We start from the raw sequence: 16,994 nt of genomic DNA on the forward strand, positions 1-16,994 counted from the left end.
GATGTCACTACGTGGGGTTTATTTTGTGGGGGTTTTTTCCATTTGTTAATATTTTTATTCCGGTTTTAGTAAAGTCTCGGTAAACCTTGTGTTTTGAATACTGTTTCAGGTTAGATATTCAATAAATTTTTGTCTGAAAACTTAAAAATGTGATGTTTTGATTCAACAGCATTCCATGCAACTCCTAATACTTATAAACGAAAGAATACAGAAACAGCATTAGATAATAAGCCTTGTGGACCGCACTGTTACCAACATTTGGTAAGATAATTTTATGTTACAATTCACTGAGTGCTAGTGCTAGCTGCAGTATAGCAGGATACACTTTATATAAGGACACACTGGATCTAGGATAGTGCATGTACTTGTGGGCCACTTACAGTCAAGTAGGTTATCTTCAGTTGGTGTGAAAGAAAAGATTTAACTTCCAATCATCTTCAGTAGGAATACATTTTAGACCTGTTAGATGTAGCCTGAGATATTGTAGGGAAGAAGTGCTATTACCTCCTAATGATGGTGGTGCTGCTATTGTGTCCAATCTAGTCAAGGAACTGCAGACTAAGATCTCTTGTAGATTATATCACAACTAAACATTATAGGGGTTTTTTAGCTTGCCAAAGGCAGATTCCATGGAAATTAATGAGGTGAGATGTAATATAATTTAAAATCTCTCTCATAATTCTCCTAAATTTTTTAGTATGAAAAACTATGCAATTTGCCAATCTAAAAACTTGCTACACATTGTCATACTCCTTTCCACTAAAAAACAAATTACCGCCCTTGCATTTTAAAAAATGCAGAACACATTGTTGAAGTGCTATGTGCAAAAAGAGTTCCTGTGTTTTGACAGGTATTCTCTGTAGGAAATTCTCATTTTTTCTGTCATCTGGGAAAATAGAAACTTACTACTGAATTATTTTTCACTTGGCAGCCAAAATAAAAGGAGAACTGGAATACTGACATGAGTACTTTGTAAACGTGGATTTTTTTTCATGGTAGCATCTAAAGTATTTTATGTTCACGGTTAGAGTACATTTAACTGGAATTTCTGTGTATACGATTATTTTGTAGAATAATGCAGAATTATGCAGTATACAAGCAGAATGTGCCTTTTCCCAAGCCCTGATCACGGGAGAAAACACTTTTTAATTATTTGACTAAAAATTGTGATGTTTTATGTTTAGGAAGGTGCAAAGGAGTTTGCAGCTGCCTTGACTGCTGAGCGTATAAAGACACCACCAAAGCGCCCGGGTGGCCGCCGGAGGGGGAGACTTCCAAACAACACCAGCAGGCCCAGCACGCCAACAATAAATGTCTTGGAATCAAAGGACACGGACAGCGACCGAGAAGCTGGAACGGAAACTGGAGGAGAAAACAATGATAAAGAAGAAGAAGAAAAGAAAGATGAAACATCCAGTTCCTCTGGTGCGGCTGCTCAATGTTTTTTGTTTTTTTTTTTTCAGTTTAGCTGCAGTGCTTGGGAAGACAAAATAGAACCAAACCCAACAAAAAAAAAAGCCTAACAACAACAAAACCCACCAAAACAGGTTGAGTCACAGGAAACACGTATTTGGAATGTATGGGACTGAATGAAAAGACAGAGTAATAATATGAGTTTAATCAAACAAAACCCTGGAAGGAATTCCCAGATTGTCTCAATTTATGTAGAGATCATGTAATTGAATAGCTACTCTTAGCTTCTGCAAGAGATATATGGAAAGTGCTGGGTTTTTGTGGCTCTTGGGAAACAACAACAACAAAACCTTGGGATATTTTTAGCTGCAGTTAATAATTTGACATTTTTAAGGGCTGTGTAAAATTTTTGAAATTACCTTACTCTCAATTATTTATTACAGAAGCAAATTCTAGGTGTCAAACACCGATAAAGATGAAGCCAAATATTGAGCCTCCGGAGAATGTGGAATGGAGTGGTGCAGAAGCCTCAATGTTTAGAGTTCTTATTGGCACCTACTATGACAACTTCTGTGCAATTGCCAGACTGATTGGGACCAAAACGTGCAGACAGGTAAGAAAGGAAGCTACTTGCCAGGGGTGATAGCTTTTTACTTTTAAAACTGAAGTATAGAAATACCAGTATTGATTACTAAAAAAGAAAATTAATTAATTTTCTTGGTTTTCCCAAGAATGCTGTGATCCAGAATTTATACCACAAATACATAAAAGTCAGTTTTAAAACTGTTTTTAAATTAAATTTAGAGGAGGTTTAAATTAGCCTATCAGTTCTTAAATGGCAAAAATAATCAGCTTTAAATGTATTGAAAAGAGACTATGACTGGATATAATCTAAGTTGTTGGATGAAGGAAATCATACTAACTTAGAAAATGAGCAACTTGCTACTAGTGAGAGATTTATCGTGGATGTATTATGGTATCTCTTGTTAGGTGTATGAGTTTAGAGTAAAGGAATCTAGTATTATTGCACCAGTCCCTGCTGAAGATGTTGATACTCCTCCCAGAAAGAAGAAAAGGAAACACAGGTAAATCTGTTACTAAATAACCTTAGCATAACAATAAATTGGAAGTACAGGGGATCAGAACAGAAAGTATTTTGGAGGAAAAGTCGTGCAACATTTCTTTTGCTTCCAAAACCAAAATTTGCAGCAGTAAAACAAAACGGTGTTTTGGTTTCCGACAAAAGTCTTACCACCTTGGCAAATATAATCTTCCACTTCTCTTTCCCTCTCCCTTCTTTTTAAGCTCTTTAACAGACAGAGTCTTGTTAGCAGATTCTTGTAGGTGTATTGCTGCAAGTAATCACAACTCAGATTAGAAATACCCTACACAGCTTGTTGCAACATTCAAGATAGCGTGGTGTGATTTTGTTTGCAGCAATAAACATTACATTTAGAAGCATTACAATGGGATTCAGTAACGATTATATATTTTATTTTGTAAATTAAAGCTATATTTTTTATGGCAAAGTGTATTCCATTAAGATTCAGATGGCTAGTATGCAAAAATGTTGTAGCAAACTAGTAGGATTGCCTTTTTTTTCTTTAGGAGACACTATTCCTTTGTAGCATCCTAGTTTCATTAGCAACTAGCAAGAACCAGGCTAACAAGCTATTATCTGGAGTGGAGCTGCAATGAAGAACAAAATCAAGCATTTTGCTGGAGCCACGAAGACCATCTGAAACCATTTCTGTTGAAATTTTAAACTTGATGGCTACTGTCTGTCAGTAAAATGCAGTTTTCTTTGAGAATGCTGAGGTTTGGAATATGCAACTCTGCATGGAATTTTTTTTTTTGTTTGTTTATTGCCAGGTATAAGAACATAGGAGATAAAAAACTGACTGAAAATTAGCAAGCGCATTTCTTTCAGCAAGCAATAAGTGCACTTTTTTTTCCATGTAGTTTCCTTTGTCTCCCTTTAACGTTCCCTGTATTCCCTGAAGTTTGTTATTCCATTTCTTCTCCCATCAGTTTTCCTTGCTTCTGTCTTAGCTTGTGTAAGCATATTTATTATTTCCAGGCTTAGTGAAATTCCTGATACTGGCTCAGAGATACTGTTGACGTGGAATGGAAGAATGTTTCTGCTTTGTAGCATACAGGCTGGCGATGTGAGCTAGGAAAAGATTCAGTGAGCATCTGGAAGAGATTCTGCTCTCAGCAGAAGCTATTGATTTTAATGCTCTTGGCATAGTTTTCAAGTGTTTGGGCATTTGGTGGGCTTGGCGGTTTAAATTTAGGTTATTAGCCATGGTGCAAGCTTGGAATATGCAGCTGGGAATTAGCTTGCTTTCAGATTCACACAAGTTGCTATAAAAATGGTGCCACTACATCTATTTAAAAAGAGCAACTAAAAGGCTCAAATGCATTTTGAAGCTGAAAGGGATTTTATGGTTACCAGGATGACATTGTTTTGGAGGAGTTTCGAGACTTTTTTTTAGTTTAGTTTTTTTTTTTTCCCAAGTAAATAAAAGCACACACCATTGCCTGAGGTTTCTTGGCGTTATTTTGTTTTTATTAGTTGGCAATATAAAATCTTTGATGGTAGCAATTTAGTTTTGAAATGCCATTAAATTCTTCTAACTCTCCTTGAAGGAGATAATTTTTTTTATTTCCCAGAATATGTGGCAGTCAAGCCATCTCCATTCTCCTATGTGCAGTAGTCTTTCAAAAAAGGAAAACAGTTTACCCCACCTACATACTGCTGTAATCTGAGCACTCTAAAGATGTCGCACAACCAGCAACTGGGACGAACATCTGAAAGTCTTTCTCTGTTTTTCACCTTCCTTTTAGCTGAGTTTACTTGCTCTTAGAGTAAATCCAGTCCTAGAGCTGGGAAGGCCCTTCTTTTCCTTTTGCGCTTTTCCACTGAAAGGGTCTTACTGATCCGCAGGTTTTCCACGTGTGGCAGACAGCCTTTGAGCAAAAGCAGTATTGACCAAAGAGAACAGCATCAGCAGAGCGCTGCTTTTAATGGCCTCTTGGAACTGATTTGATAGCAGATTTTCTTACCTGTTTTCTTACCAAGAAATTTCTTACCAGATTTTCTTGCCTGTTTCCCATGTCATCGTGGTGCCCATATAGGCATGCTGAGCAACAAGCTGGCAAGACCACGCCCCTCTGGGATAGTGAAATATATTGTCTCCTTCTTGCCCATGTCATTTTTGTTAGATGGCCATAATAAGGCTGATTAATGAGAGAAGTTGCTTTTTGGAGAACTGGTAAGTGTCAGAGCCTCTCCTATGTATCAGAGATTAACCTGACAGTTTAGGAAAACTTTGCCTTCCTGAGGAGGAATTACTTTGCTTAGAAGCCAGTAAAAAATCTGAACCAAGAAAGAATTCCAAAAAGCATGTATGTTTGCTGGAGGGAGAGTACTTCAGTACTGTTCATTCTTTTATGCATATGTTTTTCTTCCCATTGCTGGGAGCTGAACTGTATTTACTTTAACTAATCAGCACTGCTTCCTCTATTTTGGTAAAGGTTTGTTACTGATTGTAAGGCCATGTTCAGCTGCTTCTTGATTATTTTGGTTTTCCTCTTTTCCCTCATCACGTGTTCAAATGCCACTTAGTAAATTTTATTTGAAAATATTTTCTTTTTTCCCCCGCTTTCTCATTTTCCTCCTCCTGTCCCTGCCTTATGCTGGACTGCTGTTCACTGCATGTGTTTGAATAGCTGATGTAGTTCTGCCAAGAGTTCAGGATGCCTTTTTGTATGTATTTAAAGCCTCACTGTTATCAGGTAGAAGGTGCAGCTGAGGCATTGGCACAGATTCTTATGTGCCACCTGGTTGGAAGGTTGAATCTTGGAGTGACAGGGAGGCTGTGGATAAGATGATTTAGGAGACTGAAGTCTGAATGATGCCAGAAAATCAAACACTGTAAAGACTCAACTACATATTTGACATAATTGGCATGTATTTTGAATTTACAGTGCTCTTTCTGATAGCAGAGTATCCCTGTGCAGAGCAAGAAATGCTAGAGTAGCTTCTTCCAAAGAATGTGTTTTTAGTGCCTGATTAGCTGATACTGCTGCCTCCTAAAACCACTGGCAAAGTCTAGTAGGTTGTTAGGAGAGAAGAACAGTATTTTTGACAGCTTCTGTTATGATGCTTCTGGAAACACGTGTTTTCTAAGCTGGCTATCCTGCAGATGTCAGCACCAGATGTACAAATCCACTGGCTTGCTTGGGGACCTGCCACTGAGCTTCCAGTTTGCTTTTTTTCAATTGAACTTCGAGTCATGAGTGCTTTCTCAACTTTGCCTTTTGCTTGCCTTTGCTTCCTGGTGCACGGGACCAGATCTCGCCTTTTGTTTCTGTTTGAGATGGCAGATTATAGGGCAGATAGAAAAATGACTCCACCTTTAGTATGGTACCAGGCTCCAGCTCTGTGCACTAACCAGAGGAACTCGCAATGCTTCCTGGCAGTTTCGGAAAGTTACAAGCCAATGAACGTACTATTTTCTTGTGCAAATCAAAGCTCCTTGTCGAGCTGGTCAGTGCTGGCAGCTTACTTCATGTTGTCTTCTGTCATTCTGCACAATTCATGCTGACACTGTGTGTCTCCAGCTCCTTTCTCGCTGGGCTCTCCTCCTCCCGTGACACCAGTCTCCTGCACAAGGGTGGCTTAGCGGGTGCCTCTCCCATCGTGATTGCCATCTGTAGTTTTCTTTCTGCTTTAAGCTGTTAGCACCAGTGCTTTGTTGGTGGTGGCATTTTACATTTAAAATATTAGGATAAATATTAGGATTTTACCTTAGGGAAAAAAAACCCCTACTAATTGCTAATGAAACGGTATTTTAAGAAGTCTAGCCACCCATCTAGAATGGCTTGGTGTGCTAGTAGGTCCCTATTACCTTGGAGTGGCAGACAAGTTTCTCTGAAAGACTTTTTCAAAAATATGGTATGTTACGTTTTCCAAATACCAGACAGACAAAAAGAAAGTAGTTTGATGTGCATTAGAGTAATTTAAGTTAAAATTGCACTCCTTCTTTCAATTATATGGGAACTGTCTTCTTACAAAGAGGCAATGTCTTGTAATATTTGTTGGTAGCCTTTTTTTCTACAGTGAGTCACTCTTAATAGGAATGTTATCTGTTTATTAGAGTGCTCTGTAATGCTGATAGTCCTAGGGTTTTTTCCTTCCCCTCAACCTCAGTTACCTGGGCAAGTCTGCCTCTGTGTGTTTCTAACATGTATGGGCTCTTTCAAATGCTTGAAAGAAAGTTGGTTGTTGAGTTAAATCTAACAGTAAAACTTTGAGAGGGCAATTCTGTAGAGAATCTTATTTACCTGAAGCTATGTAGGGGTGCAGCTCACCATTTGGCTGAAGTAGGAACTGATATGCTTTTATGAAAGAAGGAGCAGCTAAAAAGTCCTATTTAAGTAGTGACAGCAGGAGATGTTTTTCAGAGTGCAAACTTCTGAGTGTTGCATTCAGTGAAAGGCAGAATAGCTTTCTAGATGTTCTGTGCTGGGGATTTTGAGTACTTGTGTTCGTGAGTGTCCTGAGCTGCTTGGTAAATCTGCAGAGAGGGTGAGGTAGCTTGATGCAGCTGGCAGTGCATCATTTGGCCAGGGAATGAGGCTTCTCCCGTATTGTCTTGATGTTGCTGTGTGACATACTGAGAAACTCCAAGATGTATAAACTTTGAAAATCCTTAATCTAATTTTTTTTATTATGTGTGTTCACTGAAGTACAAGCGCTAACTATAAAATGCATAGAAGTGAAGAAATAAATAAAACCATTGATTTCTCCTTTAATTTTAAGGCTACTGAAATCAAAAGTCTCGTTTTCCTTTTAGGTACCTAAGGTCCAGACAGTTGTTTATGCTTGATTGTGTCTGACATGCTGTTTATGGAATAGTTAACATTCCCTACCAAAGAGCTTGCAATCTGAAATGGATACAAAATAAAGGGGTAATTGTAACTTCTGAGACTGTTAAAGTGTAGTGAGTCATGTTATTGTAACCAAAAGCATGTTATTCTTAAAAAAAAAAAAAAAACAAAAACAACTCTAACCCAACAAAACAACAAATCCGAAAAGAAAACCCATCACACAACAAAAGGTGTGCTTAGCTAAGCTGACTGAGAAAGGGGACACTGAAGGAAAACTGTAAGGACATAAGAGAAAGGCATAGAGAGTTTGAAGTAGAAGGGAAAAGGCTTAGTGCAGTACCACCAGCCAGAACAAATGGGGAAAAGTCTGTCCGGCCAGAAATAGAATAATACTGAGGCCACATCACCCTGGCTGTGCCAGACAGACATCATCACCTGTTGTCCACATACTTGGAGCTCACCAGGTGAAGGGTAGGACTTGGCTGTGATCTGTAGACAACAACCAGTGCTGTGCTGGGGCCGAGTCCTGTGAGGGAAACAGCCGTCAGACTTTCACTCCCCTATTTAGACATCACCCTCCATATCTGCAATTCCGTGTCCTTCCTTCTGCTGCTGCTTCTGCCTGCTAGAAGCAGCTCCAGCAGCCTGCTCTTGGCAGGTTTTCCTTCAAGGCCATCAGAATTTCAGCATTTCTCAAGCCTGGGCTGGGTGGGGACTGCTCATGTCTACAATTCTGGAACTAGAGGAATGGTGTGGGGAGGTGGGGAGCAGCCTGCAGAGCTTTGGTCCTGTCAGCTCCAAGAGACTGGGACAGGGTATTTCTGCATAAGCCACCTCTGACTTGTGTGCAGTTGGCAGATGTTCATATTACCAGAAACTTTCCCATCTTAACTTAAATGTGGGTGCAAGATGCAGCTCCCTTTCCCAGCCCACTGCAGGAGGAGTTCCTGTCAACCTTCTTGTTTTGTTTTGTGTTTTTGCAGGTTGTGGGCTGCTCATTGCAGAAAGATACAGCTGAAAAAGGGTTAGCATCTTTCCATTCAATTTATGTCCTGAACTTTTAAGATTCTACTATTGCTTTTTTGGTTTTGTTTTTTGGGGGTTTTGTGTTTGTGGCTTTTTTTTTTTTTTTTTTTTTTTTTTTTTTTTTTTTTTTTTTTTTTTTTTTTTTCTTCTTTTAATCTTAGGCAATTATATACATTCTGTGGGGAGCTAGAGATCATTGGGGAATAAAAAGATTAAAAAAAAGCAAGCTCTCATTACAGATATTGTAGGGACAAAAGGTAGTCTTTGGTTTACATAATTGGAAGAGCTCTGTATAATTCAATTAAAAGGGAAGGAGGCTGAGCTTACAATCTTTTCAGTATGGCCTCATTGAAATACAGATAAAAATGGTATTAACAATTGGAACTATGGTAAAAAGTGCTTTTGTGGGTTTTTCTAAAAAACCAGCTTATTTTAGAAATAGTTCTCTGAAAATTTGTTAGAATAGTTGGGACTTCTAGCAACATAAATAATTGATCAGTTTGTCTCTCTCCTTTTTTGTTGCTGATTGCTAACTTGAGCACTTTTACAAATTCATGCAAACCCAACACAAGCTCAGGAGTATTAATAGCAAATATAATTTATATGGCACCAAATTTTCCTAGCTGCTCTGTAGGTAAAGCTCTAGACTTGTCCTTGATATTTCCTTTCTCATCTAGAAGACTTCAGCATTGTCTGTACTGGAAAATTGACTTGGGAAAGCACAGTGGTATAATAACCAGGTATTATGTTGCCAGTGTTAACCTGCTTGAAAGGTGACTGTTGTTCCACATTAAAAATTACTTTAAGTATTTGATCAAATTTATTTGCTGAATAATATCTGTGCTGTTCTAGAACATGTTCACACAGGAAATTATACCATTGTAGTTTCATTTTTCAGTTTTCCACAGTAAAGAGCTTTCAGCTCTGAATATCAAAGCAGATGATTAATGGGTAGAATAAAGTGCACTAGAAAGCAGCAGCTAATGGTGTAAAACACCTCACTAATGCTACAGTTCTGGTTAGGTGTCTCTCAGGTTTTTAACCCCACTCATTTGTAGGTTTGAGTTTTTTATTCATGTTTGGGACTTTCTTAAATGACTAAAAGGGAATTTTTACCTTGAAGAGTGAGGGGAATTGTGTATTGTTTGTTTGCAACTTACAGCTTTACAAAATGTTGCTGTTTTTATTCAGATGGGTCATCGAATCATGTTTACAACTATCAGCCATGTGATCACCCACGTCAGCCTTGTGATAGCTCATGCCCATGTGTAATTGCTCAAAACTTCTGTGAGAAGTTTTGTCAGTGCAGCTCAGAATGTAAGTAAAACATTTAAAAGTAACCTATAAACTTCTTTCCTTGTCCCACCCTCTAGCTCCGTACTAGCAGTCACTGGGTACTGCAGACAGTGTTGCAGGAGCAGCAAATTGTATCAGATACTGTGAGCATGTGTTCAGTTTAATTTGGCCCTCGTAATTAGCCATTGCATGAAGTCAGAAAGAGTCTTCAGACTTGAAATTGAGGAAGACTAAAATCAGGAAAGGAATGAATTTACAGCACTTCTGAATGTTCTATACAGATATCAGTGGCTGTGTTACTATTAATGTACTAATATTCTGGTATGCCATAATCTGCACGGTCTTAATTTTACACTGTACTTTTCTCACACCTGCTCTTTTCCGTCTATTCCATTGTAGGCCAAAACCGGTTTCCTGGATGCCGCTGTAAAGCGCAGTGCAACACCAAGCAGTGCCCGTGTTACCTGGCTGTGCGTGAGTGTGATCCTGACCTCTGTCTCACCTGCGGAGCAGCTGACCACTGGGACAGCAAAAATGTCTCCTGCAAGAACTGCAGCATTCAGAGAGGATCCAAAAAAGTATGCCCATAGTTTCACAACTACGTGCCTATTACCTGGCTTCTGAGGTGGTTCTGTATTTTTGAGCCAGCAAATGGAATTTCTTTGCCTCAGTGCTGTCAAACATGAAAACAAAACCAAAACCCCAAACCAAACAAAACGACAAGGGTGGTAGCTGTCACTTGTTAGCTTGCTTATGTGCTCTTGTTAAACTCTGTCTACGTTCTGTCATGTACCAATTAGTGTTTTCTGTGTGGCACTGCAGTGGAGTATCTCCTTTCCCCCCAGTCAGGCTTCACTTGTAATGTGCAAATAGGCTGCTGTTCTAAAGAGATACCTCAGCAGCCCTTCCCTAGATCAGTGTAAGGGAGTTTGTCTCAGAACGGCTGTTTCTCTATCCAGTTGTTGATTCTAATACACAAACTTGTATATAGTCTACTGAAGATACCTCAAAAGCCCATTCAGCTCTGGTAAATCAATCAATCGATAAACCAAAGTTTATCTCTACTCTGGAACACCACCTCTCGCAGATCTTTCTAGGTTGAAGTCTTTAGTAAATGTGTTTTTATGTAACACCCTCTTTTCCGGGTTAAACTAAAATTTTTAATGGTTTTGAAGTACTTGAGGTCGTTTTTCTGTTACATACATCTTCTGATCCACAAGATGTAATTTTAGTGTGCATTTGATAACTAGAAGAATCTGTGTTTGTCTACTCTCCTGGAGTCCCAACATATGCATTTCATAAAGTGATACAAAACAAAATGGAAAAATCCCCTGAACTCAAACTAAGCCAGGCATGTCTACATTTTTGGTTTTCTCTGCCCCACAGCACTTACTATTGGCACCTTCAGATGTGGCAGGCTGGGGAATTTTTATTAAAGATCCTGTACAGAAGAATGAATTCATCTCTGAATACTGTGGTGAGGTAAGGATGAAGAATGCTCGTTATGTATGAGATTAGTTGGTGAAGTTCTCTGTTGACAGGGACCAACAGATTGTCTGTAACCTGGTAATCATGTTTAGACAGAGTGATGTGATTGACTAAGTGGACAGACACTGGTGTCAGAGGCTCAAAACCCAGGAGCTGCACAGTTGAAATGTCACAAAAAATCTGAAGTAGGTTCTTGTGAGAATGAGATGCTTATATGTCATTTTTATCTTAGATGTAATTTCAGTTCAGACATGCTTGGAATTTTGTGCCAAATCATTAAGTACAGTACTAAAAGTCAGTAGGTGCTTCCACTAAGTTATATTCTGTAGCAATAGAACCCTGAATTAGGTATGCAGTCTTGATTGTGAGATGAGAAGCAATTCCTGCTTTTCTTCTGCTCTGAAAGGATTTATTTATGCTGAGAGCAAACGGTGAACGTTTTGTAAGTGCAGAATGCTTGCCAAAACCAACACTTTATGTTTGGGAATACTTTCAATCCCAGAGAATAAAAATTCCTCCACCTGTCTCTCAGAATGTCTGGGGTTTTTGACCTTAAGCTGCTATGGTTGCAAAAGGGAAGAGTTCATCTCTCTCATAAAAGTGCTAATTTCTTTCAGATTATTTCTCAGGATGAGGCAGACAGAAGAGGAAAAGTGTACGACAAATACATGTGCAGCTTTCTGTTTAACTTGAATAATGGTATGTATGCATTAGTTTGCAACCCTTTCAGCATAGATGAAGTATGTATGCTCACCATTTTGTTCAGCCCTGTTCTTTTGCAGACAGCAGGTAACACTGAGATATTTTTTCTGCATCTTTCCCGATCAGTTTGGATAGCTAATGTTTTATTTTTTTTTTTCCTAAATGCTAGTCAACTAGATGTAGTGATGGAGCCTATTACACAAGTAACTACACAAGATGAGTAGAAGCTGAATTTCATGGAGCAGAATTATGTGCAGGCATAATTTAAAAAGGCTTGCCAGGTATTGCCTGCAATAATTTTATTATGACTTAAATCAGCCAGTAAGTGGTGATGGTAACGATGTTGGGGGGGAAGGAAAGACACACAGATATGTGCTATGTGGCTACTGCCCCTAGCAGATAAAAATACAGAGTGCAGTGTCAAGAATAAAATACCAGAAAATAGTTGAAAGGAGGAGAAATCTGCTGCTTCATGCCAGTATTTGCTTAGCATATTTATGGAGCTTGTCCTTGTGGAATAAAGGTATAGAAGCTTCAAATGAGAAACTAAGGTAGTGCCTCTGTGGCAAGAAGGGAGAGCACAGTGTGGAGCAGCAGGAATACTTTGTCTTGCAGAATGGTACATCTATTTTAGGATGATGGGCCAGTTCTTCCATGTAGGAAGCTGTTAAAATCCAAGCACACTAGGCATTAAACACAAAAACTTGTTTGTAGGTGACTCTCCATCATTTGTGGGTTTTGTTGTTTTTTCCGCCCCCCTAGATTTTGTGGTTGATGCAACACGCAAGGGCAACAAAATTAGATTTGCAAACCATTCAGTAAATCCCAACTGCTATGCAAAAGGTAAGTTTTAAATTTACTTGCTTTTCAGCAACGTATGAAATGTTGTGAGATACTTATGTAGCATGCACACTTTATCAGTATTTGTACTAACATAAGCTTAAATTTCTTTCAAACAGTTATGATGGTTAATGGTGATCACAGAATAGGAATATTTGCTAAAAGAGCCATTCAGACTGGTGAAGAACTGTTCTTTGACTACAGGTGGGTAGATGGATTTTGTCATTTCTTTGTGTCATAGACTGCAGTAGCTTTCAGTATCTCTGCTCAGCTCATAGTTAATTACTCCACCTGCCTGGTCCTTGCAACTTCAGGTCTCAGCAGCTGCGAAGCAGAACTGCCACCCTGTGTTGTTTTTTTAAGCCAGATATCAGAGTAATACTGACTTGAACAAACTTGAAACAGCAGCTTGTATAGAGCAAAGTTTACTGGAAAATGGGGACAGACCTGTACAACAGAGTGTAACTGGTAGGGCTCCCTCGTACTAGTACAGTGACTGACTGACTGACTCTCCCATCACTCAGAAATGGGCAAGAAGATGTTATTATAGAAAGTGCTTGCTGAGAGTGTGTTCACACTTTCTTCTAAAATCATCCCACTTGAAGAAAAACTAAGCTGTCCACTGCCAATACTGTGCAAGTCAACCTTCAGAAATGCAGTTGCTTTCCACTAGCTAAAATGAGCTTCAGCTTTGTGACATTCAAGGTGAAGAAGTGTGGAATTTTATTGGAATTTTGTTTCCTCTTAATCAAACTCCTCTAAAAGTAGTTTCTGGAGTGGTCAGCATTGTTGTGCACCTGCAAATTCACACGAGGAGGAAAGGCCTCAGCTTGGTGAGGAAACTGTGGGAAATCTGAGTATTCTTGGCTTCTGTCATGTCAGAACAATGAAGCTGAAATGTTCTGTGGTCCTGGTTTTTAGTTACCTTTTTTTTTTTTTTTTTTTTAATTTCAGATATAGCCAAGCTGATGCCCTTAAGTATGTGGGCATTGAAAGAGAAATGGAAATCCCTTGACACCAGCTACCTCTTCTTTTAAACAAACAGCTGCCTTATCTTCAGGAATTTCTAGTACTGTGGGCAATTTTAGAAAAATAAAAATGATGCAATTTGAAATTATGTATTTGCAAAGTACTGTAACAGTAATTTATAGTAACAAATTTAAGAAAAACAAACAACTTTTTATTGCCTTCTCACCAGCTGCGAAGTGTTTTGTACCTATGAACTTTTGCAATAATGTGGTGTGGTACATTTTTCAACCTTGAATAAAGGATACTTGAACTTCTTCGTTTTTACTGGAACTGAGTTGGAATTTTGTGTCAGCCAGTTGAGGAAGCAATGTGAATTTAACTTGTAACTTCCCAGCAAAGGCAGCTCCACCCTTGTCCTCTCTTGATACTGTTACTCTAGGCCACATATAAGGTTCATGTGAAGATTCAGACATTGTAGGAGACATCAGTCAGGTTAAGGGTGGTGCTGCAGCACCTCACAGTCAAGGTCTTCCAGTTTTTGTGCTCCCCTGGCATGGCAGCTACATTCATGTTCTCTATAGAGTAATCTACAGCTGAGAAACTCCTCCAATTCACCTCCTCCATCCTCTTAGCCCCTACATGTAACCTGTGGTCACAGAACAGCTGCACTGCATTCTTTTTAGTCTTTCTCCACTTCTGCTGAGTGGCATTGGACAAGCGGTCTCTCCATTACCAGAAGAAGAATTTAATGGAAGGGAACAAGAACCAGAATAGCTGTGAGTTCTGTGACAAATGCTACTTTCAAGGCAAAGCTGTGGTACAAGAGCAGTGGCATCTCTGAAGTATCAACTAAATAACAAGTGCAACAGTAATGACATACACACGTTTCTTCTGCATCTTTTAATTTTTTAATATATGTTTTCATCCAAAATGATTTAGTCTGTTTGGGTCTCACACAGGGCTACCACAGGCTTATTTCTTATTTGCCCATGGAGTGTGAACTCTGCAGCCTACTGCTGGATAGAACACAGTGCTCTAGTCAAAACAGCTGGAGGAGGGGGAGGGCAGGCACAGGGACACATTGCAAAACTGATTTCAAGAAATCCTGCCCCTGATGGCTGTGCACCTTCTTGCACCCAGGGCTCATATGAGTTCAGCACATGCTGCCACACTCACATACAGCAAGCTCTCCTGCTCTGCACTGCCCTAAGAACTGAGAATTCATGAGAGAAAAAAAAAAAAAAAGTCCAAACATTGAAAACTTACTTATTTTCTCCATGCTTGGGTAGAGCATGGCTCTTGGTTTCACGCTGCAGGGACAGCATACAGAGTACTGCTTTAACCAGCCAAGGCAGCTTGGAGCAGGTAATTTCTGGCCTTCCAACTGAGAACAACATTCAGGCTGTTTGTAGCAGGATTTAAGAGTGGTTATGATGACAGAAAAACAAAAATCTACTAGCCCTGAACTTTCTGCAAAAACTGTTTACAAAAGCAACGCAGTATATCCTACTACTACTGTTACTACTATTAAAAAAAAAAAAAAAAAGCCATCCCTGAAAGCATCTCAAGCTCCACTCTTCTAAATTTCCAAAAGCAATTTTAAAACTGAACAGCAAGGTGCTTGTAGTCCCCATGCTGGCAGGCTTTAGTACAATTAACATTAATTCAGAACATGAATTGCAAGCCTACAAAATCTCGAGTGCAGATGAACGTTCCCCTGGCTTTTCCAAATCACTTTGGATCACATCTAATATGGTTCCATTAGTTTTTTTTTTTTTTTTAAACCCAAAAATTTTTTTTAGGTCAGAGTTCAGCTGTAGCCATTAGTTTCCCTCCACAGAAAAACAGCAACACCAAACCTGGCTCCTTTATCTTCCTGTGAGAAGAAACACCGAACAAATCACAAATTCTGAAAGGAAAAAAGGGTTTGGCTGCAGAAGTAAAGTTCTCTTCACCATCATGATTAGAAAATACAAATTACCAAAAATGAGACTTGTGAGGATGGCAGCATTTTGCTTGTAACATGTGGAAAGCCAATACTCATTTCACAAAACACTGTGAGTAGAATGGAATGAAGCCTGGCCAACCCATGTATGTGTAGTAACACTCAAAAGTATTTTAATTCCCATCACAGGTTGCATTTAATGGGAATTAATCTTTAGGAACACACTCAATTATCTGTTCTAGCCAAAGAAACAGGCAGCCTAAACCTCATTTATTCCAGGCAGCACTTAAGCAAGTGTGATGCATTTTATAGCACACTGAGCAATATTAAAAACAGCTCCAATTTCAGATGACCAAGGATTGCCACGTCTATCGTAAGTATTTTCTATTCTGCAGGTCTTGTGAAATCATCACAACCTCCTTTTATTTTCAAAGTGCAGACCTTTCCTCTCAAAAAAGAAATAACATGCACAGATGATGATAGATGACAATTTCTTCAGAGAACAAAATGTGCTTAAATCACCAGAAAACAGGGAGGAAAAGCAAAACGAATTTCTAATAGAGCTTTCATAACCATTATACCTTTTATTTACATTTAGAAAGATAAGTCATGAAACTTAAAACAATAAAACCAAATGCAACTTGTACAGAAATCTTTTAATTTTTTTTTTTTATTATTTATCACACATTAAAAAATGAAACACACTATACAAATGGTTTTTCATAGCAGATTACACATGGGTCCATTCAGACTCGCTCTCCAAGTGCTGCCAACATGTATAAGTACTGCCTGTGACGGCAGTTGTTTATCATATAGCCAATGTATTGATTTAAATGCAGTAGCATGCAACCCTTAAAGGAGAAGGGTTTGATTCCTTTCTGTTCTTAAGTTAGGTTAAATGGCATTGGTGTCCATATTTACATACTTGAAATGTATCAATCCTGAGCAGTTCTGATGTAAATCTGAGACTGGCTGATGGGAGTCCTGGTCTCAGTTATTAAAAAGGGAGGTCCAAATGGCAGCAGGGTGGCTGCTATGAAGTTCTGTCACTTTCATCCTTTCCATCACATACCTATTTGCCGAGTGTCACACAGTCAAGTAATTGCTAATAAAAATGTTAAGCCAAGTAACTGTAGGTGTCCTTCTCACCATCTACACGTTCCAAGTACTCCTTCTCAATGAGAATGTCGATGCATTTCTGCGGGAGGAACAGAGGTCAGTGGTGGGACACTGGCAGAAAAGCCCTCGCTGTGGTTGCTACAAACTTTGAGGGGTTTTGGCCCCCGAGGGAGTTCCCTGCCAGGCCGAGGACGGGAGTCGGCAAAAGGCACAAACCACGGCAATTCGCTCTCCTGTTTCCGACCACGTCCAAGGAGAGGACTTTGCTAATCCACTTAACTGAATTATACCTACTTGA

The 16,994-nt window shown here is 39.1% G+C and overlaps 2 protein-coding genes across 8 annotated transcripts in view; one reads left to right on the plus strand and one right to left on the minus strand.

Moving 5' to 3' along the window:
- The window catches only part of EZH2 (enhancer of zeste 2 polycomb repressive complex 2 subunit), a 51,612-nt gene extending 37,650 nt beyond the window's left edge, over positions 1 to 13,962 (plus strand). For all 7 annotated transcript variants that reach the window (XM_027896427.1, XM_027896432.1, XM_027896429.1 and 4 more), the window contains 12 exons: positions 170 to 261; positions 1,185 to 1,425; positions 1,857 to 2,026; positions 2,404 to 2,498; positions 8,295 to 8,335; positions 9,529 to 9,654; positions 10,033 to 10,211; positions 11,020 to 11,115; positions 11,739 to 11,820; positions 12,586 to 12,666; positions 12,783 to 12,867; positions 13,618 to 13,962. In XM_027896427.1, the coding sequence (XP_027752228.1) occupies positions 170 to 261; positions 1,185 to 1,425; positions 1,857 to 2,026; positions 2,404 to 2,498; positions 8,295 to 8,335; positions 9,529 to 9,654; positions 10,033 to 10,211; positions 11,020 to 11,115; positions 11,739 to 11,820; positions 12,586 to 12,666; positions 12,783 to 12,867; positions 13,618 to 13,678 (1,349 nt within the window). In that variant the 3' untranslated portion in view covers positions 13,679 to 13,962. The remainder of the gene's footprint in view (positions 1 to 169; positions 262 to 1,184; positions 1,426 to 1,856; positions 2,027 to 2,403; positions 2,499 to 8,294; positions 8,336 to 9,528; positions 9,655 to 10,032; positions 10,212 to 11,019; positions 11,116 to 11,738; positions 11,821 to 12,585; positions 12,667 to 12,782; positions 12,868 to 13,617) is intronic.
- A 2,179-nt stretch (positions 13,963 to 16,141) lies between these two features.
- The window catches only part of CUL1 (cullin 1), a 51,440-nt gene continuing 50,587 nt past the window's right edge, over positions 16,142 to 16,994 (minus strand). Inside the window, exon 22 of the mRNA XM_027896435.1 lies at positions 16,142 to 16,775. Within this exon, the coding sequence (XP_027752236.1) occupies positions 16,695 to 16,775 (81 nt within the window). The 3' untranslated portion in view covers positions 16,142 to 16,694. The remainder of the gene's footprint in view (positions 16,776 to 16,994) is intronic.

This window comes from Empidonax traillii, unplaced genomic scaffold (assembly GCF_003031625.1).
Source record: "Empidonax traillii isolate 1590-97213 ecotype Southwest subspecies unplaced genomic scaffold, ASM303162v1 scaffold496:size689020, whole genome shotgun sequence".
Taxonomy (NCBI): domain Eukaryota; kingdom Metazoa; phylum Chordata; class Aves; order Passeriformes; family Tyrannidae; genus Empidonax; species Empidonax traillii.